At 40.2% G+C, this 25975-nt stretch overlaps 1 protein-coding gene across 2 annotated transcripts in view; it reads left to right on the plus strand.

The window, feature by feature from the left end:
- The window catches only part of PSME4 (proteasome activator subunit 4), a 45894-nt gene that overhangs the window by 12090 nt on the left and 7829 nt on the right, over positions 1-25975 (plus strand). For both annotated transcript variants that reach the window (XM_074536714.1, XM_005486788.4), the window contains 38 exons: positions 121-270; positions 902-965; positions 3143-3217; positions 3334-3456; positions 3866-3958; positions 4869-5134; positions 6630-6816; positions 7468-7557; positions 8472-8536; positions 8637-8787; positions 9908-10006; positions 10352-10421; positions 10837-10904; positions 12169-12384; positions 13517-13674; positions 14285-14380; positions 14965-15020; positions 15563-15619; positions 15808-15863; positions 15945-16043; positions 16130-16192; positions 16347-16442; positions 16797-16928; positions 17461-17670; positions 17798-17934; positions 18162-18215; positions 18723-18852; positions 19463-19544; positions 19858-20011; positions 20925-20994; positions 21416-21541; positions 21879-22031; positions 22471-22575; positions 23049-23140; positions 23523-23654; positions 24260-24468; positions 24594-24679; positions 25799-25927. In XM_074536714.1, coding sequence (XP_074392815.1) covers positions 121-270; positions 902-965; positions 3143-3217; positions 3334-3456; positions 3866-3958; positions 4869-5134; positions 6630-6816; positions 7468-7557; positions 8472-8536; positions 8637-8787; positions 9908-10006; positions 10352-10421; positions 10837-10904; positions 12169-12384; positions 13517-13674; positions 14285-14380; positions 14965-15020; positions 15563-15619; positions 15808-15863; positions 15945-16043; positions 16130-16192; positions 16347-16442; positions 16797-16928; positions 17461-17670; positions 17798-17934; positions 18162-18215; positions 18723-18852; positions 19463-19544; positions 19858-20011; positions 20925-20994; positions 21416-21541; positions 21879-22031; positions 22471-22575; positions 23049-23140; positions 23523-23654; positions 24260-24468; positions 24594-24679; positions 25799-25927 — 4399 coding nt within the window. The remainder of the gene's footprint in view (positions 1-120; positions 271-901; positions 966-3142; positions 3218-3333; positions 3457-3865; positions 3959-4868; positions 5135-6629; positions 6817-7467; positions 7558-8471; positions 8537-8636; positions 8788-9907; positions 10007-10351; positions 10422-10836; positions 10905-12168; positions 12385-13516; positions 13675-14284; positions 14381-14964; positions 15021-15562; positions 15620-15807; positions 15864-15944; positions 16044-16129; positions 16193-16346; positions 16443-16796; positions 16929-17460; positions 17671-17797; positions 17935-18161; positions 18216-18722; positions 18853-19462; positions 19545-19857; positions 20012-20924; positions 20995-21415; positions 21542-21878; positions 22032-22470; positions 22576-23048; positions 23141-23522; positions 23655-24259; positions 24469-24593; positions 24680-25798; positions 25928-25975) is intronic.

Below are 25975 nucleotides of genomic sequence, written 5' to 3' on the forward strand. Positions count from 1 at the left end.
ACATGGTTTTACTCTAAAGTGAGCGTTGATGACAAATTAATAGCTGGTTTTCAATATGCTTAAAAAGAGCCAAAGTTTGAAGCCAGGTCTGTGTATATTGAGTGGTTTCCTTGTTCTCAGGTATTTCCCCGAAGGTGCCACTGCAGAAATGCTGGATGAGTGGAGGCCTTTGATGTGTCCCTTTGATGTGACCATGCAGAAGGCCATCACCTACTTCGAGCTCTTCCTGCCCACCACCCTTCCCCCTGAACTTCACCACAAGGGTTTCAAGTAGGTGTCACTGAAGCAAATGCAAGGAATCATCTTTTACTGGGTGATTGGAAGTCACTGGTGGCTTTCAGCAGCATTTTTGGCAGGAGTTCAAGACAGGAACGCTGTCAACCTGCTTCTTTGGTATCTTAGTCCCTCTTCCCTACTGAATAAAGCACACAGCAAATCAAACTGAATTGAATTAAGTGGGGTTTGTAAAGGTGAATTTAAGTCAGAGACTGGTGTGGAGGGTTTGCATCCTTGGCCTCAGGTGAATTCAGAGAAGGAGCTAATGACATTTGTGATCAAAAGGGACAAATTCCACAGTGCAAGGCAGAGGGAGATGAGGTGTCATTTGGAATGGTAGAGCTGAGGTAAATAAGGAAAGTCCTGGAGAGACAGTTGTGTGAAAGGGGGATCAGAAAAGACTCAGAAGAGACATAAAGAAGAAAAACAAGGACTAAAAGTCAGATTTGGGAATACTCTGTGAGCTGCAAATTGATAAAAACGTGTCCATGTTGATCTCTGTTCTTGCAGAATGAATTGAGGGACAGGTGAATTCCTGCAACCACCTGGCAAAGTGAGGGATAAATATTCAGTGAGGGAACTGCTTTCTCAGTGTTAAAATTATTTTGCTTCTGTTTTCTTTCAGGCTTTGGTTTGATGAATTTATAGGCCTTTGGGTGTCGGTTCAAAATCTTCCCCAGTGGGAAGGGGTAAGTATTTGCTTTTCATCTACACAGGAAGAAATCCTCATTTAAATATTCCTACAATGTGCTTGCAAGGAATTGAAGCCAAACAGTGATTTAATGGATTTTCTCCCTTCTGCTTTAACTAGTACAAGAAAGCAGAGACAATACTTTCATTATTGTTAGTAAGCAATTACTGTTTAAATAAATGAGACTGCAGTTGTGCTTGGTGAGCATTGTCTAATGGCCAGCTCAGGCAGCTTTTCATTCCAGCCTTGGGAATGCTGGCATTTTCCAGACTGCCTGCTAAGACTTAGAATTATGCAAAGAGCAGTTGTGATTGCTAGAAATTCCACTTCTGTTCTGTCTTTTAATACATCCTGGGTGTTCCCTAATTTTGAGTGGTGATATTTTGCCTTCACTGCAATGAGCTGCTGTCATCTTTGAGATACAATAAAGAACCTGCACTCTCCTTGGCCAAAAATTCCTTTGGGCTGTATCTTTCAAGGCAAATAGTCTGCCATGTATCTGTGTGCCTCATGTGAGGAGATCCAGAGCTGGGAAATGAAAAACTCTGTCTGGAGGCAGCCCCAGCAGCAGCTCAGGTGCTGTTGGTGTCAGCTGAGCTGTGCCTTGGCTGTGCTGCAGTGAAACTTGGCCTATCCCCAGTTTCTTTCCCTGCTCAGTGTGAGCATAAGCTCATTGGCCATCTGTCTCCTTTTACTAATCTCCTGCCTGGATACACAGAGAGAACTTCCCCTGTCTGAGGAGAAAGCTGATTTCCAAACCACCGTTTGTGGTCCCACATTCCATGGGTCCTCCTGCCTTCCATCACAAATGCAGGGAGGCAGCCCTGGGCTCAGCACTTGGCACTTGTCCAAATTCAAACACTGGTGATGCCAAAGCTGCTTTTGAGATTCTGTGTCCACTTTTTCCCTTTTCTGATGGCTTTCTCCCCCCCAAAACCCCATAATTCTGTCTATTCCTTCTGACAGAACTGTGGCAGCCTCACTTGAACGTCATAATTTAGTTTGTTTCTGTCAAACTGTGTAACAAATAATCATCAGCACTCTTTCACAAGTTATCTCTGATATTTTTTCCTCTCTTCCACTGTATTCTGACAGTTTGCTTACTTTTTTTTCCCAAATCTTTCACTTCTTGTTTGCTTTTCTGTCGTGTCCATTTCCTAAACTCAGGTTCATTCCATCAGGTTGGGATGCAGATAATTAGACACATGGGTTCTGGCTCTTCAATCCAGTTTAAGCCTCTGTATGCTGCAAGCTTTTCCTCAGCTTGCTTTGACAGGAATTAGACTTGCTGTTTGAAGGGGAGCTGTGGAATCAATTCCTTGTGTGCATAGTGAGGATTTTTTTTCATTGTGCGTTTCCTCATACCAAATGAAAAATCACTGAAGAAAATGTAACCCTTGTCTACAGGCTGTGTCTGATGTCCTGGATTGAACTTGGGGGTTTTCCAAAGCTCTCATGTCCTTCAGCCTGAGAGGTGACCTGTTCCTCTGGGCTGTCTGCCTCAGAATTAGGCAGGATTATTTAAGGCCCTTCCTTTTGGCTTTGTCATAGCTTCAAAATACTGATAGAAGCATCGAGAGCCTGGTGGGTCTTTCCTGATTTGGAGAAGCTCTGAAAAGCTGAGTTGGTGGGTGATGTGCTTATCATCATCAGGATACAAGAGTGAGACTTCATCTCCTATTTTTTTGTTCAGTCCTGATATCTGTCTTTCCTGAGGACATCTTCCAGTTCCCTTTTTGACTCCTGGGGCTGTCCTCTGGTGATGGAGTGTCTAATTCTTCATGGGCAGTCACAGGCTGCTCTCCCAGCTGACAGCTGATGCCTGTGACCTTTACAAGCCGCTGATGGGTTTAAACCAAAGCACACAAATGTGGCAGCCAGCAGCACACACGGAGTAGGATGGATCCTGCAGGAACTAATTGTCCTAAACAGCTAAATATTGGGAAAAGCTAGATGGATGAGTTGGTGGAATTTTCTTCCATGTCTCTGTATAAATGCTATTTTAGGCCAGTGAAACACATCTTGGTGGTTCTGATGGAGTGAGATGTCCCTTCCCAAGTGCTTTTGGTGCCATGGGTAACTTTTATCTTGTGTATGTGAAGTAGCTGGAGGGCTTTGCATCTTTCATTCTCAATATATTCTAATGAATATTCCTTTTTTTCTGGTTATTTTCAGCATCTAGTCAATCTTTTTGCTCGCTTGGCCACTGACAACATTGGGTACATAGACTGGGATCCATATGTACCAAAGGTAACAGTGTTCTTTCATGACATGCCTCACTTATCTTCCTTGGTGGGTTTGGTTTTTTAAAACATCTTTGGATTAGAAAATTAATTTATGCCAATGTGTGTTTTTCTTCCTGTCAGATTTTTACTAGGATTTTAAGGAGTTTAAATCTGCCAGTGGGAAGCAATCAAGTTGTGGTTCCAAGATTCTTAACAAATGCTTATGATGTAGGACATGCAGTCATGTGGATCACAGCCATGATGGTGAGTAACTACTTCATAAAACGAAACAAAAATTAATGCAAATACTTAAATACATAATTAAGATGAATATTTGTTCTGCTGAGCTCACTGCAGAAGTGTGGTTTTGGGCTTTTTTTCCCAAATTATATTGTGAGTTCCATTGTTGCACTGTCAGTGTGGAATGGGGCTGGAAAGGTTTGTGTCACAGCTGCTGCCTGTGGCATTTGGGAAGGGAACAGGCACCTGTTTTAGTGTGAACCTCAGCAGATGGGATGGAGAGAATTTGCTCTTAGTGCTGAGCTGAGGGTGGGATGTGATTTGCTGCCTTGAAGTCTTGCTGTGGGGAGAACACTCCTGTGCCTCGTGCTGCTGTTACCTGTTCATTGGATCTTGGTCTGTGTGATAAAATTCTGTGGTTTATCTGTTTCAGGGTGGACCAAGTAAGCTGGTGCAGAAGCACTTGTCTGGCTTGTTCAACAGCATTGCCTCTTTCTACCATCCCTCAAATAACGGGCGCTGGCTGGTGAGTGAAGGGCTTTGGGTGTCAAGATGAGAACTTTGGCTGGGATTTCAACCTGTCAGCTTTGTGTGCTCCAGATTGTCTGTTATGTGTGGTGCTTGGAGCCTTGGATTATCAAGATCCACAACTTCACTGTCATTCAAACCATACTCCTCATGTCAGTGCAGAGGTCCAGAGCAAGACATCTAATTTGGATATAGCCAGGAAAAATAAGTTTTTTGACACTTGAAATAAGGCTCATACACAATATCAGTATTACCTGTATGATGTCACTTTTTTCTTCCTGACTTACTGCCTTCAAGTTATGAAAATCTGGGGTGGGCCTTGGGGCAACTTGGTCTCGTGGACGTGTCCCTGCCCATGGCAGGGGGTTGGAACTGGGTGAGCTTTGAGCTCCCTTCCAACCCAAACCATTCTGTGATTCTATTAAACAAAGCAAAAAGGATTTTTAGTGCATTGTCTAGTTTGAAACATAGCTTTTGATGGTGTAACTAGAGGATTCTTCTGTTAAAGAATGCAAGAATCTCCCTGTGATAGCTGGTGGAAAACAGAGACGAAAACAGCAAGGCTGGTCACGGCAGTGCCAGGGGAGGTGGCTTGTTCTTGAACAGGATATTTGCTTATGTGTGAATGTGCAGAGAATGCTCCCAGAGACATAATAATAAATAATATAAATAATCTTGATTCTTGAGTATATAACTATGTGATTTTCATTACTTTTTAAATCACGAGGCACAGTGCTGGGGAAATGAAGTTTAGCGACAAATTGTGAACATCCTATTTCAGAGCCCCTCTGAGCATTCCCTCATGGTGCTTGTGTAATTCCCAGACTGACTCATGTTCTGTTGTGCCCTGAGCAGCTGAGGCCGTGCTGCTGCCAAGGCCCTGACCAGCGTTTGTGCTCTGCCCCCAGAACAAGCTGATGAAGCTGCTGCAGAGGCTGCCCAGCGGCGTGGTGAGGCGGCTGCACCGCGAGCGCTACAAGAAGGTGACCTGGTTAACTCCCGTCCCCGAGAGCCACAAGCTCACGGACCAGGACGTGACAGACTTCGTGCAGTGCATCATCCAGCCTGTTCTCCTGGCCATGTTCAGCAAAACTGGAAGCCTGGAGGCTGCCCAAGCCCTGCAGAACCTTGCACTGATGCGTCCCGAGTTAGTAATTCCACCTGTACTTGAGAAGTAAGTTCTGGAGGAGCGTTGCCACATCCGTGTGCCTTTCCCAAGGTGTAAATAGGAAAAGCAGTCATAGTAAATAATAAATGAATTGCTTGCTGTGAATGAGTGCCTGCAGTGAGGGAAGCTGCTGATACACCCTCCTGAGCAAACACCTCAGTCAGAATGTGGGAGTAAGAGAGAACTCGAGTTTTTAATTAATTTGATTTGTTTTGTTGTTTGTTTGGTTGGTTTTTTGTTAAACACCTGGCAAGTGGCATAGTTCTTGGAGCTGTTGACAGCTCGTGTGATTTAGGGTAGGCAGTCCTCAGGTGGCTTGCATTTCTGGGAGCATTTTGTATCAGATAGTGGGTGGATCAGTTGAAAAAGCAACTTTGCGTGCTTTATTCAGAAGCCACCTGGTGGGTTCCATATATTGCTAAACACTGCTATTGTGTAGCAATACAGATACATTTTATATTTCTGTTTGGTTCAGAGCATGTTACAGGTTTAAAATCACTGCCATTGATGACTTTGTAATTGCCAGACCATGTGCCCTGGTGAAACACTTGGTTTGTACTATTTCTAATGCCTTGAGGCCTGAAATTCCCAAAGAAAAACGGTGCTCCTTCCTGCTCCTCTGAAAGCTTTCCTCCTACCCCCTGTCTGTGTTCCCTGTGCAGCCTTTTGTACTTTAGCCAAATGAGTTTGACTGAAGAGCCCTTCCTGTGTTCCACAGCTCCCTGACTCAGCTGTTTGTAAAAACTTGATAAATCCACTCTTGTGCAAAACATCCCAAGCCCAGCAGTTGCAAGCAGAGCAGCAGTGCTGGGCAGGGCTGCCCTTTCTGTTTTGAGAGCAGACTCAACTTCTCCTCTGTAGTTCAAACTATCCCTGGAATGTTTGCCTTGGCTGCAGTTGCAGATGGTTTGGGTGAGCTGTGCTCTGGGTGACGTAGGGCAGAGCACTGTGACTCCTGTCTGAGCTCGAGGCTGTTGGTAGGAGCAGGAAATGTTGTTATGCAGTTTACTTAAAAAGTTTTAAGTGTTGGAAAAAAAAAAAGGTTTAAAAATCCCAGTAACTTCCCAGGTTTTGATGAAGAGGTCTGGGCTTTGATGTAACGTGAAATAAGAGGTCCCCTCTCTGTTTAGAGGCAGCCAAAGCATGTTTTCATGTTTGTCACAAGGACCTCAGAGCTGGCATTGCTGCCAAGTCCAAACAGGGAAATCGTGGTAGCTTTGGCTGCACTTCTTAATTCCTGTGCTGCAGCTGCTCAGATGGTCTTTAATCCTGAACCAGTGGAGGATAGCACTGATCCAATGCAAGGAGCACTGTAACAAAACAATATTAAATCTTTCAGAACATGATAAGAAAACAATTTTGCAAACATGAAATTTTTTTGTCTTTAATGCAGAAAACGCCACGTGCAGCGCACTTCTATTTCCTTTAAAGGCTTTAGAAGCATTACCGTTGCCAACCTGCCTGCCTCCCGTTTTACAGAACATATCTTTGTGTTTTGCAGAACATATCCTGCACTTGAGACCCTGACAGAGCCCCATCAGCTCACAGCCACCCTGAGCTGTGTCATTGGGGTGGCTCGGAGCCTGGTGTCCGGGGGGAAGTGGTTCCCTGAGGGTCCCACACACATGCTACCTCTGCTGATGAGAGCCTTGCCTGGGGTGGACCCAAATGACTTCAGCAAGTGCATGGTGAGTGTACAAATACTGCCTTTTTACAGACAACTAATATTTTATATAGAAATATATTTTTCTGAAAGCAGGTAACTCCCGTGTCCAGAATTTATCAGCCTTTTTTTTTTTTCTGCACAATTTTATACCTAAAAATTTAATATAACAACAGGGCAGATGCAGTTTAATATTATTAACAGGGCAAAGTAGTTGTGATAAACATTGTACTGACTTTTTGGGCTGTTCTGAACAACAGGATTAAATAACTGCTCCACAGCTCCTAGCAAATATTCTTAGTCTTTTAAGATCAAAAGGAAGCCCTTTATCACTAGGTTTTCGTTATATTAAGTTATAAAACTCCATGTTTTCAGAAATTCTTATTGATTGACTTAAAACAATGTAAATATTGGGGTTTTGTAGCTTTCAGCTTCAACACAGGATAATGACTATGTTTCTTAAAAAATTGTGACTGTTTTTGCAGTGCTGCCTGTTCAGTTTAATATATGAAATCTGAAATAGCTGTTGAAGTTTTAGGGTGGAAGAACTGAGTTCTGGATTTATTTGTTTTTTTTAGTATAATTTTCTTTAGATCCTAAAGAATGATTCTATACCTTTACTGTAGATTATAGATAAAATAACACTTATTAAAGAGCTGCTTGTACCTCTCAACAGATTACATTCCAGTTCATTGCAACATTTTCTACTCTGGTGCCTTTAGTAGATTGTTCATCTGTATTGCAAGAAAGAGATGATCTTTCAGAGGTAAGACTGCTGGGCTGGTATAAAACAAAGCTGTAGTTTAGTTTTCAATTTAATTTTTGTATGCAAAGTGTATGCAAAGATATGAGTCCTGTTTGTTTCTATCAGTGGAGCTGATAGCAGTCTGTAAATAGGCTTTAGCAATGGTTCTTAGTCACAGCTTGTTGTAGAGAATGTTAAATTCAGGCAATTTAATGTTTTTCTGCCAAAACTAAATTGCTCACAGCCCTGTGTGGTGTCATTTAACCTGGAGCTTTCCCTGCCTTGAGGAGGATGTTGGACTCTGTAGTTATTTTAAATAGTGCATTAGATGGGTTTTTTCCTTCATTTTCCAGGGCTATTTTCTTCCTAAAGAAACCCCTGCTCTTCTTTAAAGTCCTGTTTCCCTTCCCTGATTGAGATTCTATTGCTCTGCCTCCAGATATTTGTTAATCTCTTCCAGTCAGGAGTTAGTAACAGCATTAGACAGGGAGTTTTATCCCCCTTATCACCACACCTGTTTGCTGCTGGGACACTTTGCAGCTCAGAGAGCTGCAGGTTGCCCAATTTAAAAGGTGAATTTCATTGCTGCAGAGCTGCAGCACTCAAAAACGAAGAGGAGTTTGCTCGGTGAATATTTCATGTAAATCTCTGCCAGGAGAGCAGGTCTGGCAGCACCCTGGCACTCGCTGACCTCCTGCTGCAAAGGAGGATCAGTGGTGAGGCCAAAGGTTGTATCCATGGAGGCAGACCTGATTTCACAGAGAGGTTATTTGGATACACATCCAGGCCAGGAAATTGGGGCAGGACAGTGTCAGGAACCTGTGATCGCTGTTTCACGGAGCACTTGGACATTGGAGTAGTTAATATAGAAAATAAACTTTGTTTTCTTCCTCAAAGCCAACCTCGTGTGTTTCCTTTGTGTTGGAAAACTGTAGGTGGAGAGAGAACTGTGCTCTGCGTCTGCTGAATTTGAGGATTTTGTGCTGCAGTTTATGGATAGGTGAGTGAGCTAAGGATAGGGGAAAGCTTTGCATGAAGAACTTTATAAAACTTTCCAGTTTCACTTACTAACCCTGCACTTATTTGGTTTATTTGTGTAGATGTTTTGGACTTATAGAGAGCAGCACATTAGAACAAACCAGAGAGGAGACTGAAACAGAGAAAATGACCCATTTGGAGAGTCTGGTGGAACTGGGTCTCTCTTCTACTTTCAGTACAATCCTTACCCAGTGTTCAAAGGATATCTTTAAGGTATGCAGAACATGGGCTTTTCATCTCTTTTAGAAAACCTAATTCTGGGTTGACAGCAACTGGTGCATTCAAATCCTTCCTTCCTTTGTGAATGTGAACTTCCACATTTAACCAAGGAAAGTGCTGAGGGGACAGCTTGAATTTGGGTCAGTTTGGTTCGTGATTTTATCTACATCCCTACAGAGCTCTCTTGCAAACTGATGATAAACGCAAAAAGAAATCATTCCAATAATTTTATTTTATTTCTAACAGTTTAGGTTGTACATTTCCCTGTCTTGATAATGCTGACCCACCCAAGCCCCTGCTTTCCTTTTCTCTCCCCTTCCCTGCCACTTCTGCAGCTGGGCCAAAGAAGCTGTTCAAGGAGCTGTGTGGTTAATGGGATCAGAAAAATTACCTGGATTAAAATAACTCAGAGGGAGAGGGTGGAGAATCCGGGTTATTACATGGACAGCTTCTTTCCCATATTTCTTTTCAATAAATACATACTTGGACATGCCAAGTTTTGTACATTTTGAACATTGGCACTTGGGTATGATTTGTGTTTAGAACCTTTTGGTAAATGCAAGTCTTAAGTTAATTCTTCATTGTCATTAAGTATTTAATTTGTATTTTCCTGTTTGCCCATTATTCAAGTATCCATGGGACCTACATTGTACATAGTTGAGCTTGCCTTGCAAGGTGTAGGATGGAAATAATCTGCTTTAAAACTACTTAAATAGTTGCTATTTAATTCCCTGTTTACTTGTTAACTGAGGGATGTCTTGGCTTTCCTTCACTGTGACATGTGCAATAAGTTTTCCTGTCATCAGCCTGTGGCTTATTCCTGGAAAACATTTTCTGTGTAGTTTTCCAGAATTACCCTGAACTTACATTAGTCATCAAGAGTTATCCACCTCCTCTCTTCCCAAAGAGAACATTTCAGGCTTTCCACAGAGCTGCTTTCTCTGGCTCTCTATTCTGATTTTTTTTCCTGTGTGGATTGTGGGTTTTTGGTTTAAAAAAACCAGGGTTGTATGGAGATAGTGCCTTCTTTGTAACATCAAACATTTTGGGATACCTAATTTGTTTTGGTTTTTTTTTTTTAAAGCAACCTCCATCTTTTTGTCCTCATTTTTAGGTTGCCTTGGAGAAGGTTTTTAACTTTGCTGTTTCAAATATATTTGAGACAAGAGTTGCTGGTCGGATGGTTGCCGATATGTGCCGAGCTGCAGTAAAAGTGAGAGAAAATCCTCTTCACTCCCTCTTTAAAAAAGAAAATAGCTAATGCTGCTGATTTTTCCTGTGTAATATCTGTATCTTTTTCATGTCAATACAGGGGACTCTTAATATTATGTCTGGTAAAATTGGCTTGTTGCATATAGCAGTATTTCAGGAGGTTAATTCGCACAGTATTTATCTGCATTTATGTTAAATTTAGCTTTTATTGACTGAGTATCATGAAGTCAGGCTGTCTGTAGGTTGGAGTTGGGATGCAATCTAGTCTTAGATGTTTATCAGTGTGTGTGCTTAGTTGCCTCAGATATTTTGTTTTAAAAAGGATTTTTTGTGATGCTGTTTGCAGTGCCGCCCCGAGGAGTCCTTGAAGCTTTTTGTACCACATTGCTGCAATGTCATAACTCACCTCACAGGCAGTAAGTTTCTAACATTTCCTGTGTTACTGGCTTGCTTTTGGGTTGATTTTTGGTTAAGCATGAAAAGAATATCTAAAACTTCTGCATGTTTTCCACAAGTTCATTTCAGCAATGGACAAATCCATTGTTCTCTCTAAAAATCCCAAAGTGACAATTGTGTAATTTCAAGGCTAAAATCTGTTTGGCTACAAGACCATGATTCCTTAAAAACGTGGCAGTTTGAAATGTCTCCAGACATTCCTCAATTTCAGGATGGTACATCAGCTAAAGTGACTTCCAGCTGGACATGGGTGCAGTGTGAGTTGGAGGGTTGGGAATCAGATTTTGGGATGGAAGCATCTGGATTCTGATGCAGCTTGCTTGGAAAACCTGGCTGCAGTGTGGTGACAGCAGTGCTTATCTCTTGTTCCTCTAGATGATGATGTGTTACATGATGAAGAACTAGATAAGGAGCTGCTCTGGAATCTTCAGCTTTTATCAGAGGTATTCCCAAAAATGTTCCTCCCCCTGCTTGTGTGTCACTGCATCCTGCTTAATCCTGCCCCTGAAAGGAGAAAAATATAAACTTCTGTTAAAACAATGTAAATGTTGTGTGAATGGCACTGGAGAGCTTCTGGTTTTTACCTAACTTTGAATGCAACATGAGTAGCTGTTGTTTGAAGCAAATAAACACAGTGTTGTATGTGGGATGAAATTAAAGCAATTATTGAGGGGGAGTGAAAGAACAGGGATCAATGCAGGGAGAAACAGAAGAATCATTTTGGTAAACAGAAATATTTTAAAGTTAATTTAAGAAAATACAGAAGTATTGCTAGAAAATTCAGCATGGGGTCGAGCAGATGGCATCACTGAAACTTTTCCAGCAGCTGTGGAAGCATCAGTTCAGTGGGGGCTGGAGAATGGAGCCTGGCCTGTAGGAGCACCAGGGGAGTAGGATGGATGGAGATGAGAGATCTCTGAGGCCAGGTCCTGGAACTTGGGGATTATTGCAAAGGGCCTGGGTGCAGGGCCCTGCTGGGATTTGGGGATTATTGCCAAGGGCCTGGGTGCAGGGGCCTGCTGGGATTTGGGGTTCATTGCCAAGGGCCTGGGTGCAGGGCCCTGCTGGGATTTGGGGTTTATTGCAGAGGGCCTGGTGGGAGCTGCAGCCACAGCTCAGAGCAGCCTGAGAGAAGAGAGGGGGAGAGAGCATGAGAGGGTAAGAGAGTAAAAGGGATAAGAGAGTAACAGGGTAAGGGCATAAGGGAGTAAAAAAGGTAAGAGCATAAAAAGGTAAGAGAGTGAGGTTCCTGTTACAATATAATAAATCTTCTGTGTTGAATATTCTGATTCTCATTAACCAATCTAGTCCAATATACAAATCCTATAGTATTTACATACAGCCTATAAGAATCTTTACATTACCATACTGTGTTACATTTTAAACCCTAAAAACTCCTGTTTGGGACCTCTTCTGCCAAGCTGTAGGGTCTGCTCTGACCCTTGGAGCTGTCTGCAGGCAGAGGGTGTTGTTTCATCAAAAGGGGATAATTTTCAGCCAGCCACACCATTGTTTTCCAGTTGTTCAGTAACTAAGGGATCTCAAAGCTTGCTTTTATTTCAATCTCGCTTGTAGTTTTTATATTCTCAAAATCTTGTGCCAGACAATCATATTTATAAGGCTTTCCTGGTTCATCTTCCCCAACGCTGGCGCAGCTGGGCTGAGCAGGGTGACCCTGATGTTTGCAATGTCTCTCTGTGCCCCCAGATCACTCGAGTGGATGGCAAGAAGCTGCTACTGTACAGGGAGCAGTTTGGGAAGATACTGCAGCGCACCCTACACTTAACCTGTAAGCAGGGTTACATTCTGTCTTGTAACCTACTGCACCATCTTCTTCGTTCTGCTACACTTATCTACCCCACAGAGTACTGCAGTGTGCCAGGTGGCTTTGACAAGCCTCTTTCTGAATACTTTCCTATCAAGGCAAGGATTTTCATTTATTTAGGATTAGAGGATTTGACTTTTTGTTGGTTTGTTTTATTTTAAAAGCGGTCGTACGCTCTATGGTTTTATTTGGAGATTTCTGGATGATGGTAGCAGCAATGGGAAGTGATGCTTTGGGCTTTGAAATAGAGAGCAAATGACAATTGATTTAAAGTATATTGGTAGCAAAAATGAATACTGACTGTTGTTTGAGTAGTTTTATAGTTTTGAGTAGTTTATATGACTTACTGGTTGTTTGTGATGTGTGTTTTTTACCATGATTGCATGATTACTGTAAGTTAATACACAGCAAGGAGATGTGGTGTTTTACAGGTCAGCAGAATGACAAATAATGATTCTGCCATGAGCCTGAGATAAAATGAAAGCAAAGGTGTCAATATTAAAAGTTACTGAAACTGTCAGAAGTCATGTGCTGCTCTGCTGTTAAGACTTTGAGGTCAATTCATCAATATTCCAGTTTAAAGGCAGCAATTTTCAACTGACTTGTTTCAATATACTGCATTTTGCTGAAAAGTGTTTTTACATAATTCCCAATTGCAAATAATCTCGTGTTACTGAAAGCTAGTCCAGTTTTGTAACTGATGGGGATGTCCATTTGGGCCAGTTAATCATTTAAAAATAAGCAAAAATGTCCTAAATGCCAAGCCCCGAAAACCCCAACAAAACAAGCAAATCAACAAACCTCCAAAAAACTGACAATCACACCATCATTTTAAATTCTTCCTCTGAAACTGAAAAAGCTCACAATGACTTTGTTGTTCTCTATGGGAGTATGAAAAGTCTAAGTTGTACTTAAGAATGTGTCTGAATTTATATCCAGTCAAAGGAATAATTAAGTTCTATTTCATTTAGACCAGTGCAGTCCTTTTACTTCTAGTGCTTTCAGAGATGTGTTATTTTCTAGGTATGTGTAGACATACATAGGATTGGGATTTCTGTTTGATTTTATGGTAATGGTGTTTTTCCTAGACTTGTCAGAATAACTACCTTACTTTATAGCAGCAGTCAGTTCCCATGTGTTTGGGGTTTTTTTTAATAATATTAAATGCTGTTTTTTTAAAAACACAATTCCAATAGCTTGATTAATAAGAAGAATCTTTATTTGCTGCAGGACTGGGGTAAGCCAGGTGACCTGCGGAACCTGGACATCCAGTGGCACGTTCCTTCATCTGAGGAAATAAACTTTGCTTTTTATTTGCTGGATACATTCCTGCAGCCTGAGCTCGCCAGGCTGGAGCTCTATGCACTTGGAGAGCTGGAAATGTCCAGGTAGGATGGAGAAAGGTGCATGTATCCATTCCTGGTAGTTCCTGCCACTCACACAGGCAGTACGAAAACAGAGAGGAAAATACTATAATGTTGCACTTTGATGTTATTTTAAGATTTCCAAAGCTCCTACTTCAGCTGAGATAGCATCAAAATTTCCTTAAAATAACGCAGGAAAGAAGTTGTTCACATTTTGCATTTTAATTTATCTTCAAACTGTAAAATATTCACTCCTAAAGTATTCCCTCATCCTCCCCATGGACTGAAGGAATTGTCTTGGCCTTGGGGTAAGGAGTTATTTCATAGGTTTTAGCTGAGATTTAAATAGAATTCTTCAAAGCAGTGAAAACATTAGTTTATCTTACCTGCAGAGTTTTGAAATATAAAATCTCCCATATTTTCCAGAAAATGAAGTAAAATATTTGGGTTTGTAAATAAATTAGGTTGTCTCCAGAAAGCCCAGCCTGATTTCTGTAGTGCTTCCTCCTGTGTTTAGAACTGATGCAACTAAAGAAAAACCTTCCATAAAACTTCACCAAAAATAGGTGGTTTGTCATTTGTGTATTTTCAAGCAATTAAGAGATAACTAACCAGGTTTTCCTCTTTGTTTAAGAGATGATGTGCAGCAGTGTCTTGCCATTGTGCACAACTGCCTGATTGGCTCTGGGAACATTCTGCCTCCTCTCACAGGAGAAAAGGTGGCTCATCTGTAAGTAACTTTTATTTTGTATTCCAAACAATTTCAGTGATTATGTTCATTCATGCTGGGTTTTAGTGCTTTCTTACTGCTGTTGTCACACAACTGCTGCTAGGAGCTTGCTTTTGGGAAAGACTCATAGTAAATACCAAGACACAGAAAATTCAATTGTCAGGAAAGGACTCCCAACTCTCCTGTCCTTCCCTACAACAGGGAGCCATGTGTGTTTCAGTGAGTGTGTTCACAGGTTTGGCAGAGACCAAATTCCTGCCTGATTAATAGAACTGATGAGGTTCTGTTACCTTGAACCTAGAGTTTTTATTTTCCGGTTATCTTTATGGTGTCCCTGCCTCTGACAAAGTCTGACCCAAAGGGTCAGACCATTAAATGGTTAGTTTAATTAAATTAATCCATTAAATTAACCATGAAATGGTTAATTTATAAATGTGAGGACTAAGACACACTATTACTAAATCCAGAAGTCTATGTGCTGCAGCCATGAAATTTAACTTGTTAAAATTAATTAAATGCCAGTGAAATGCACATACCTCATTATTTGTGTTATGTGTAGTAATAATTAATTCATTTTCATGCAGGGTCCCAAGTCTGGTGTCTTTAGAAGAGACAAAGCTGTACACTGGCGTCGAATATGGTGAGTAAATCCCTGTCTGTTCAGGTAGGCTGTAAGTGTTGCTTTTTTTGGTTTGGTTTGGTTTGTGGGGTTTTTTTAGGGTTTTTTGTTTTGGGTTGGATTGTTGTTGTTGCTGCTTTTTTTTTTTGTAAAAACAATGGGTTCTTTTGGAGACCGTAATTTTGATTCTTCTCTTCCTAGAAATTGGTTTTTATGGCCACCACCAGAGTTCTGTGTACACACAGTTTTCAGCAGTGATACACGAGATACAGATCTGGCTGGGGAGGGGAGCTCTGCGTGTTCCTCAGTTCCCATAGGCTAAAGGAACTGCCTGAACTTTAGAAATAAAACTGACTGCCAAGGCACATAAAGAAGGTCGTGTGCCTATAAAACCCAAGCAGCTGAGGTGATAAACTGATGAGAGCCATGTCCTTAGATGTAACAAATGGTTATTTTTATAATAGTTCATACTGCTGGTTCTGGATAGTCTGCTCTGGCTTTCCACAATAAATTTATTTTTATGCTGTTGTATCATTAACAGAAAATGTTTTGTTTTCTTTTAGATTTATCCAGGGAGAATTACAGAGAAGCAATTGCAAGGGTTACAAGGAAATTGCTGCGTAAGTTTGACCACTCCTGTAACTAAAACCAGCTCTGTCATACTTCAGTATGATTTTATAGATGAGGAAATCGTATTTGTTTACTTTGCCTGTAATTCTGAAAGTTAAGCTTTGCAGAAACAAAATCATTGTTAATTTTTAAAGCTCTTTTCCTGTCTGACTATACTTTTCATTTCTCCCAATTGTAGGTTACATTCTTGATAATTCAGAAGATGATACCAAGTCGTTGTTTCTAATAATAAAGGTATGCTTTACATTTGTAAAAATAAAGCCAGATGACTTGTTTTGCCAAACAATCACTCTTATCCTCTCTTTCTTTCCACAGATTATCAGTGATGTTTTGCAGTTCCAAGGGTCTCACAAGCATGAGTTTGATTCACGATGGAAAAGCTTCAATCTAGTGAAAAAATCAATGGAGAACAGGGTCAGTGACTTGGCTCTGTGAAGCTTTTCTTCCTGGTTTGCAGATCTGATAATGAAATCTAACCCAAAGGATGTCTTTTCTTACAGCTTCAAGGAAAGAAACAGCACATCAGAGCCTTGCTGATCGACAGGGTTATGCTGCAGCATGAGGTAATTCTTCCCCTTCAATCCCCACTAATTTGCTTGAAAAGCTGCTTTGCATAGTTAGCTAAATGTCATCATCACAATATTCCTGCACTGGTGTTTTCATATGTGTGAAATGTAGAAACAATCTGTCCTTTCTTTGTGCTTCCCATGGATTCAGCTGAGAACTCTGACGATGGAAGGCTGCGAATACAAAACTTCCCACCAGGAGATGATCAGGGACCTTCTGTGTTTGTCCACGAGTTCTTATGGGCAGGTGAGGAGCAGCCCCTTTTAAACTGAGTAAACTGAGCCCCTTTTAAATTTATGGAGTATTTTGTTGGTCTCTTCAAGTGATTCTGCGTCCTAAATCTGTTGTTCCGGCTGTTTGCTTTTCAAATGTGCTTGAAAACACCTCGTTTCTGGCAACAGAGAGAATCTTCTGTAACTTTGTAGCTGTTCTCATGTAAATGCCAGAAACAAGAAGTAGGACGTAATAAACAGGGTGAGGTGTTTACAACCTTCCACAAATAATTTTGTTTCTGTGCACAAATACATGATAAAAAATTTATGCATAAATAACTGAAATGGATGAGGATGTTATTTTTATCTAGTAAATTTTTTGTTTCAGGTCAGAAGTAAAGCTCAGCAAGCATTCTTCACAGCTCTGGGAACCTACAATTTCTGTTGCAGAGATATCATTCCCTTAGTTCTGGAATTCCTGCGTCCTGACCGGCAAGATGTCACTCAGAAGCAATTTAAAGTACTGCCTCATTAACTTGGTTTTGAGCTGTCTTTTGAAAGTGTTTGGATGAGAATTTTTAATGGAGAAAGTGGGATTTGCTTGTTTATCAGCATGGCTGGTATTTTCATGGCTAATAGGCATGACTGGTGGAAGGAATTATTTGCATTAGATCTATTTTCAAGAGAAATACTGTGTTTAAATATGTTCCTTGTGTGCTCAGGTATTACCAAAATGTGACTTAGCACCTATTTTTAAGTTATGGAATGGAAATTGAGAAGCTGTAGTCAAGGTGAAGCAGTTGTGAATCATCTCCTCTAACATAATTGAGAAATCAGGCAGCCAATCTGTGGATAAATTAATTGGCAGGGCTTCCAATCTCATTAAATGAAGAGGACTCTGTCAAATTACTGAAGATTTTGCACTGTGAGGCTGAATGTTTATGGACATTTTCATGATTTGGTAGCTGTGTTTTTATTCTGTGTGGGTGCATGTGTCAGTCTCACAGATGAGCTGAGTTTAACCTTCCCAAACCCCATTTCCTATCCTGCAGGGTGCCTTATATTGTCTGCTTGGGAACCACAGCGGGGTCTGCTTGGCCAATCTGCACGACTGGGACTGCATAGCACAGACATGGCCTGCAATTGTCTCTTCTGGGCTTAGCAAAGCCATGTCCTTGGAAAAACCATCCATTGTCAGACTCTTTGATGACCTGGCAGAGAAAATCCATCGGCAGTATGAAACCATCGGGCTGGATTTTGCAGTGAGTGACCAGTTCCTTGGTGTTCAGGCTTGGCTGTATGGACAAGGAAATTCTCTGCTGATTCCAAAGCAGAGACATTCAAAACTTGTAAGTTCAAGTCCCGAATCTTTGCATTGTCCATCAACAGGTTCCAGAGAAGTGCATGGAGGTGGCAGTTCTGCTGCAGAAGTCAGGAGAGCCAAATTCAGAGTTCCCAGCTCTGGGATCAGAGGAAATTCAGTTGGGAATTGAGCGACAGAAGGAGAAGAGCGCTGAGGCTCTGAGGTGAGTTCAGCTTCCTTGAACTGCTCATTAAATGTCATCATCCAAAGTGGCTAAACTGAAAAATGCAGCCCAACAATCCTTGGACATTCTGGATCTTCTCTCTACACTTCTATTTCCTCTTTGCCTCTTCCTTTTCACCTTCACACGACTTTTGTTGAGCAACTTTCCCTCTACTTTTCAATGGATCTCTCAGTACCATGTGGTTAATAACTCCCTCTCTCTCTCAGGAACTATGAAAATTTGGTCAACATGCTGCTGGACTGTGTGGAACAGAGAAATCTGTAAGTCCCCCTTTTTTGTGCGTGAAATTGTTTTTTCAGTGTGGATTGGAGGTGGTTGCATGGATCAATATCCAGGAGGACAGTTACCATGGTCTTGGACTTATTTGCACTGGGAGTTTGATTTGTTAAAATAAAACATCATCACATCTTAGAGTTCAGCTTTTTCCTTAATTAGTCCGGCCTCTTAATGAGGTTTTTAATATTTTTTTTAATTTAAAAAGCTCTGATTCTGTCTGTAACACTGACATCAGAATAGATTCTAATTGTTCCCATAGTATTTGTGTTAAAAAACTTGTAAAATAATATCCCTGTAGGTATTTTATATTTCTCCAGCTGTGTGTTCCCAGAACACTGGAGGTTTCCCAAAATGAGTTAAGCTTATTGATTACAACAGTGCCATTAATTTATGTATTTCCATCATCTTAACGCATGTAATAATTTCTGAGTAAAACCAGTACATAAACTTTGTTATTTACACTCTGTTTTGAATATTTGGGGTTTTTTCAGGCCCTGGAAGTTTGAACACATAAGCATTGGCTTCCTGTCCCTGCTGCTGAGGGATGACAGGATCCTGCCCCCCCGTGCCATCAAATTCTTCATGCAGTGTCTCAACCACGACGCCATCGTGGTTCGCAAGGTGAGCCCTGGAGAAGGATTTCCTCTGGGTCTGCACCTCTTTGGACTCTGCATCAGCTGCTCGTGGAGTTTTGCTGGGATAAAACACAAAAACTGATGTGGAACTCCCTCCTCCCCCTTCCAGCCATGCACGTGTACAAAATTCCAGTCCAAGAAATGGCAATCTTGGCAGTGCTGTAGCATGACATGTGTAAATCTGTAAACTGTGAAGATGTGGGATGGGCTGAGTCCTTATTTATTTCAGAGTTCTTTTGCAGAATTTCTTTTGCAGATGGCTGCTTTTCCCACCTGCAGTTTGTTATTTGAAGGGAGTCATCAGTATGTTTCATTTGTTCTGTTGCTGCCTCAGTGAGGCTCAAAACAAAACTTCTTTTCCCCCCAAAAAAATTATTAAAACAATATTAAATTCAAATTATTAAACCAAAATTATTACTGAGAATTTTCTGGCCTGAAAAGTAATTAATATCCTTTATCCCTTGAAATAACCAGGATTCTTTCCCTATGGGTTCACTGCACAGTTCAGTGGTTTTTTAGGGATGATGAGCCACATCCTTCTGAGGGAAATGTATGGGATGAATGCCCATTAATGCCCATTTTTTACTTTTCTTTAGGTGGCCATCTCAGCTGTGGCTGGGATTCTTAAGCAGCTTAAGAGACCACACAAGAAAGTGCCCATCTGCCCCTACGAAATAAGTATGTTTTATTTAATATAAGACATGTCTTACATTTATCCTAAAATGTTTTTCAAAGCTTTTCTGGTTAATTTAAACATAGAATCACTATCTTTTTTTTTTTCTCCCTGGTTGTTAATGTTCTAAGCAAATAGGTAAATATGATACATAAGCAGTATAATTGGTAGTTTTTCAGTTTTTTGGTTTTTTTTTGTTTTTTTTTTTTGCTTTTGGGAGTTATTTCCTCTCCAAAAACCTTGTGATTTGTGAGAACGATTTCTACATCTACTTTTTGATTTTTATGCATGTTCATTTTGATTTTCCTTTTGGATCAGGTGGGACCCTGAAGCCTTCCAGCATCCAAGCTGGTGACAGAGCTGACAACCAGTGGCTGCACTACGACAGCCAGAGCCTACCAAAGAGCAAGGAAGCCTGGGAATCCTGCTGTTTTGTGGAGAAAACACACTGGGGATATTACACCTGGCCCCAGTGAGTGGCATTAGCATTGAGGTGGAGCTGGGAGAGTCAGCAGGGAAAATTCTGTGGGAAATAAAATCCTGGTTTATGATGATTTTTATTTTTTCTTATAGATATAGAAGAAATCTATATCTATATATAATATAGATATTATAATTAAATCTTTTAATTATATTAAATAATTATCTTATTATTTTATATTATTATTATTATATCTTTATATATTTATATATATTTTTATATATCTTATATATATCTTTTATATATAGATATATAGATATATATAGATCTTTTATATATCTTTTATATATAGATATTTTTATATGTCTTAATATATATCTTTAATATATATTAATCTATTATTATTATATATTATTATTTTATTATTATTATTATAACAATTATCTTATTATATTAAATATTAAATTTTTTGTGGTTCAATTAAGTTAAATATAATTATAATTAAATATAATTATATTTAACTTATTGGAACCACAAAAAAAAAAATATGGTTTGTTTTTTCCTTTGTGCTCCTTGCTTGTTGTAGCATTTCTGGGTGGGTTTTGTGTTGGTTGGTTTGGGGATTTTTGTTTATTATTTCTTTTCTACCCTTTTCTCTCTGTATGGGCTATAGGCACAAATTCCACATGTCTGTTAAACTGCTGCTGTTAAAATGAAATATTCATATTGGGAATTAGATATATGTAGAGTATTCTATCCGTAATAATTCTGAGTTTCTTGTATAGCAAAACCTTTAATAATGAACTTCATTCTGTTGGAAGTTTTCTTCTTTAAATTTCAATCTTTTGGAGTTGTGGATAAGTTCTATTTAATATTGAGAACATAGAAAGCAACAACATGTGCTAGTGTATTTTTATTTTTTATTTTAGCTTTTTATTAATTATCTTTTGTTTTTAATATTCAGAACTATGACAGTTTATGCTCCAGCTGAGCAGCAGCCAAAGCTTGGGCGAACGAGAGATGAGCTGACAGAGGTAAAAGTTGCCAATTTGTGGGGTTTTTTTAATATTACTCCTCCTTTCTTCTCTTAAGATTAATGTGGAGACCCCCACAAGATGCTTTTAATTGTATTTTTCTAATTCTTATTGTATCAGCATACTGGAAGGAGTTGTTGTTTTAATGTATTGCAGTTTTTCTCTCAGAGATCATGAAATAGTTGTATTAATGAGCACTTTCAAATCATGATCAGACTTGAGAACAAAGTCATTAATGACAGTGGGAAGGACTAATTTTTAGCGGTTGTGGTAATTCCCTATAAAATGAAAGGGGAAGTGGATAAGCAAGACATTTCTTTCCTTGAGAATGCAAATGAAACATGGGACTTGCAAAGACTGGGGTATCACTGTGGCAAGCAAACACCTCAAAGCTAATCCTTTTCTTTTCTTCCTATTACAGGAGGAACAAATTATATATGATCACTTTTCTGATCCCAAGTTTGTTGAGCAGTTAATAAAATTTTTGTCTTTAGAAGACAGAAAGGGAAAGGACAAATTTAATCCTCGCAGATTTTGCCTCTTCAAGGTAAGGAGACTTCAATCACTAAATTGCTCTCATTTTGTAGACAATTCCCAGAGCATGGAAAAGCCAAAGACTTCTGGGCTCATACTGTTGCAAAACATTGATTTTTAAAGCTGCTCTGGGTAATTCTATTAATCCTCTCTTCTGATTAACTACTTAGGGAAACATATTTAGAGTATTGTAATGGTCTGAAGGACACTGGTGTATAATGCTCTTAAAAAAAGCAAAGTAATTTCACTTTCTGCACATTCAAACTCAAATGTTTGACAATTCTATGATGTTGTTGGGAAGACAGTGTTTTAGATAGCTCCTAAAGACCCTTTCCCCTCTTGTTTTCCAGGGCCTTTTCAGAAACTTTGATGATGCCTTTTTGCCAGTTCTTCAGCCCCACTTGGAGCAACTGGTCGCAGACTCCCATGAAAGCACCCAGAGATGTCTGGCTGAAATCATAGCTGGCCTCATTAGAGGTTCTAAACACTGGACCTTTGAGAAGGTGCTGAAGCAGTATTTTTGAGTCATTCTTGGAAGTTAAAGAGTGATTTTGAATAATTAGCTCAATTAGAAGTTGAAGTCTTGATTGCTAAACTCGGAGCATAATTCATTGCTTGGTTTGGTGCCTGTTCTTGCCAGGTGTTAGGAAAATGCTTCAGTATTAAAACTAGAAGCAGTTTGGTGTTAAGGAGATGGCAAAGCTGATGTGGTTTGTAATTTCCAATAGGAATAAGTGATTATGTCCTCCTTGGACTGCTAAATATTTATTTAATTCAGGCCTAGTTGTCTGTGCCAAAAAATAATCCTGGGAGAATCAGTACAAAAATAAAGAAGACATTTTAATGTCTGGACTGGGTAAAATCTTATAAAAGTAAAATAGGAAAAATAGTAAAAAATAGTACAAATAGTAAAATCTTTTCTGTTGTGTTTTTGCTGGGCAGGTGGAAAAACTTTGGAACCTTCTGTGCCCATTGCTTCGAACAGCTTTATCCAACATCACAGTGGAAACCTACAATGACTGGGGCACCTGCATTGCCACCTCCTGTGTAAGTACCCCATTTTTTGTCTTCTAAAGCTGGATCCACTGTGGGTTAACATTCCTGCAGTGAGCTGGGAGCTGAGGTGCTGGGCAGCAGGGTCAGTGATAGGTCACAAATATCTTGGGCCAATAATTCTTTCACATCACTCAGCAGAACTCAGTGTAGTGTTGTCAGCCAGAACCCTAATTAGCAAAATTCAGGCATGGTTATTCAGATATCTCAAAAATGAAGATAAAATTCCTTCTATTCTGATTGTATTTACCAATTAATTAAAACTGTGTATAGTTTTATTGGGTTTTTTTTCTGTTGAGGTTCATTGTGAAAACATCCTGAATATTGCCCTATTTAATAAATAAATCCAGGGGACGCAAAAAAAAAATCTCTGTCAACACTTTCCTTGTTTATACCTTATTTTATACATTATTTACATTTTCAACCCCCCTCATTTACTTACATCTCTGTTCCCTGTTCGTTTCCAGGAGAGCAGAGATCCTAGGAAACTGCACTGGTTGTTTGAATTGCTGTTGGAATCTCCACTGAGTGGTGAAGGAGGATCATTTGTAGATGCCTGGTAAAATGGATTTGAACTGTTTTATTGTGGTTGAATAGAGTCGGAAATGCAGCCTGGATAAGCTGGATTGAGAGGATGCTGTGCCAGCTGCCTTGTAGGGGAGGGGAACAAAGGCAATGCTTTCCAGTCAGCTTTCCCCACACAATGGCAGGTTCTTCATGGTAGTATTTTTAATATAACTCAGTTAAGAGGATGGGAAGGTTTGGGGGTGGCAGAGCAGCAGTTCTGTTGTTTCAGAGGGCAAGTTTTGCTCATTGAAGGACACTGTGGTGCACTGACAGACTTGTGCACATTCCCAAACAAAGCCTGGAGAGGATTGGGGAAGGAGGAATGTTCTGTGTGATTAAAAATGATTTTTTTATTTTTCTGTTCTGATTCCCAGCCGCCTTTATGTGCTGCAAGGGGGCCTTGCCCAGCAGGAGTGGAGAGTGCCAGAGCTGCTGCACAGGCTGCTCAAGTACCTGGAGCCCAAACTCACCCAGGTCTACAAGAACGTCCGAGAGAGAATAGGAAGGTCAGTGCTGTCTGCTGCAGTTCTTGTTGGGTTTTAAATCTGCATTTTTATTTGGGTAGTCAGATAGCTAAATAATTAACCTGAAAAGCATTAATGCTACTGTAATAAAAATCAGATCGATAATTTAAGAGACTTGCTCCAGAAATTCCAGATGACTTCTCTATATTTGTCTTTTCATAGAATGTTCATCTTTTCATTTGTCTATTCATAGAATGGTTTGGATTGAGAGGGACCTTAAAGCTCCTCCAGTCCCACCCCTGGCCATGGGCAGGGATATTTTCCACTATCCCAGGTTGCTCCAAGCCCTGTCCAGCCTGGCCTTGGACACTTCCAGGGATCCAGGGACAGCCACAGCTTCTCTGGGCAAGCTGTGCCAGGGCTTCACTATTTTCTTGTCTATGTTTATGTTTGACATCTCTAAAGCTCTTAGAAGAGACATTTGGTTGTAAATAACTTTGAATTGAAGATGAGAGGAAATTTTCTCTAAGTATTAACCTCAAAGGTCACCCAATTGATCTTGGATCATTTGGAGTTCACAGGTCACTCTTCTCTGGACAAGAGTCGTGCTCACTGTGTGTTCCTGCTGGCTTTGTTTGTTTTTTTAGTGTGTTGACCTACATATTCATGATAGATGTTTCCTTGCCAAACACTGCTGCAACTAAATCTCCTCGTGTCCATGAATTTACTACCCGGATACTTGAAAACCTCAGACCCCTCATGGAAGCAGATGAAGAAATCCAGAATCATGTTATGGAAGAGAATGGAGTCGGTGAACAAGACGAGCGAACTCAGGGCATTAAACTCTTGAAAACCAGTGAGTTAGGGAGCTCAGGGAATGGGGGGTGTTTTAGCACATGATGATTGAGGTCTGAAAATTGTGTAGCAGAGTTGTTGATATTTTTCTTCTTGATCAGTGATAGTTTCTCTTTATTCAAACAGTTCTGAAGTGGTTGATGGCGAGTGCGGGACGTTCTTTCTCTACGGCCGTCACAGAGCAACTCCAGCTGTTACCTTTGTTTTTCAAGGTACATTCTTTAATTTCTCCTTTCTTGGTTATGTTTGATTAAAGAAGGATTGTATAAATAAACTGAAGTTATTTTATTTATATATATTTATAATATTCCAAGGCCAGGTTACATGTGGCATTGAACAACCAGCTCTAGTGGAAGGTGCCCCTGCCCATGGCAGGAGGGTGAAACTGGATCACCTTTCCAACCCAAACCATTCCATGATTCTCTAAGGGACCTTGAGCTATTTTCTTTTGTTTCCTGACTACACAATTCTTTCTATGCAGCTCCTGTTGTTCCTCTGTGTGACAGTGTTCACAGGGGTCTCAGGTTGAGGGAAGCGATGAGGATTTGACTCCATGTTTCAGAAGGCTTGATTTATTATTTTATTTTATATATTGCATTAAAACTATACTAAAAGAATAAAGAATTTCATCAGAAGGCTAGCTAAGAATAGAATAATAAGGAATGGTAACAAAGGCAGCTGTCTCAGACTCTCTGTCCGAGCCAGCTGGGCTGTGATTGGCCATTAATTAGAAAAATCCAACATGGGCCAATCACCAATGCACCTGTTGCATTCCACAGCAGCAAATACTCAATGTTTACATTTTGTTCCTGAGGCCTTCTCAGCTTCTCAGGAGGAAAAATCCTAAAGAAAGGATTTTTCATAAAAGATGTCTGTGACACCTCTGATTCTTGTATTCTTTGAATCTGTGTCATCCAGTCTTACCTCTCTGAAATAATCCATGCTTGTGTGCCCAAAGTGCACAAACATCAATAAATTACCCCACAGTAATCTATGTGACCATAAAATAAAGGTCTATTGAAGTGAAAGTGACCTTGGTAAAGCTTTGTCTCAGTTTTGGACCTGGATCTAAAACACGAAATTAATTTGGTTTGATACCAAGAGAACAGCAGTGGGGAACCAACATCTCACTAGGATATCTTGATCATTTACTGAGAGTATTTAATGTCATATTGATTGCTTTTCCCAGCTAACCTAATCTTTCAGCATTATATTGAATGTATTTTTCCTAGACAGCTGTCCTTTCATGAGATTACCCTTGTTTTGGGGATTTTGCTGTCTCCAGTGCCTATTTACTAACAGGGCTTTATTCCCTCCCTGCTCTGATTTAGATTGCACCTGTGGAGAACGACAACAGCTACGATGAGCTCAAAAGAGATGCTAAGATGTGTTTGTCCTTGATGTCTCAGGGTTTGCTGTATCCTCAGCAAGTGCCTTTGGTACTTCAGGTGCTAAAACAAGTGAGTGTGGTCTAAACAGCTTAAAGCTCCTTCTCATCTCGTGCATCC

The sequence above is a fragment of the Zonotrichia albicollis genome, chromosome 3 (assembly GCF_047830755.1).
Source record: "Zonotrichia albicollis isolate bZonAlb1 chromosome 3, bZonAlb1.hap1, whole genome shotgun sequence".
In the NCBI taxonomy this organism is placed as follows: Eukaryota; Metazoa; Chordata; class Aves; order Passeriformes; family Passerellidae; genus Zonotrichia; species Zonotrichia albicollis.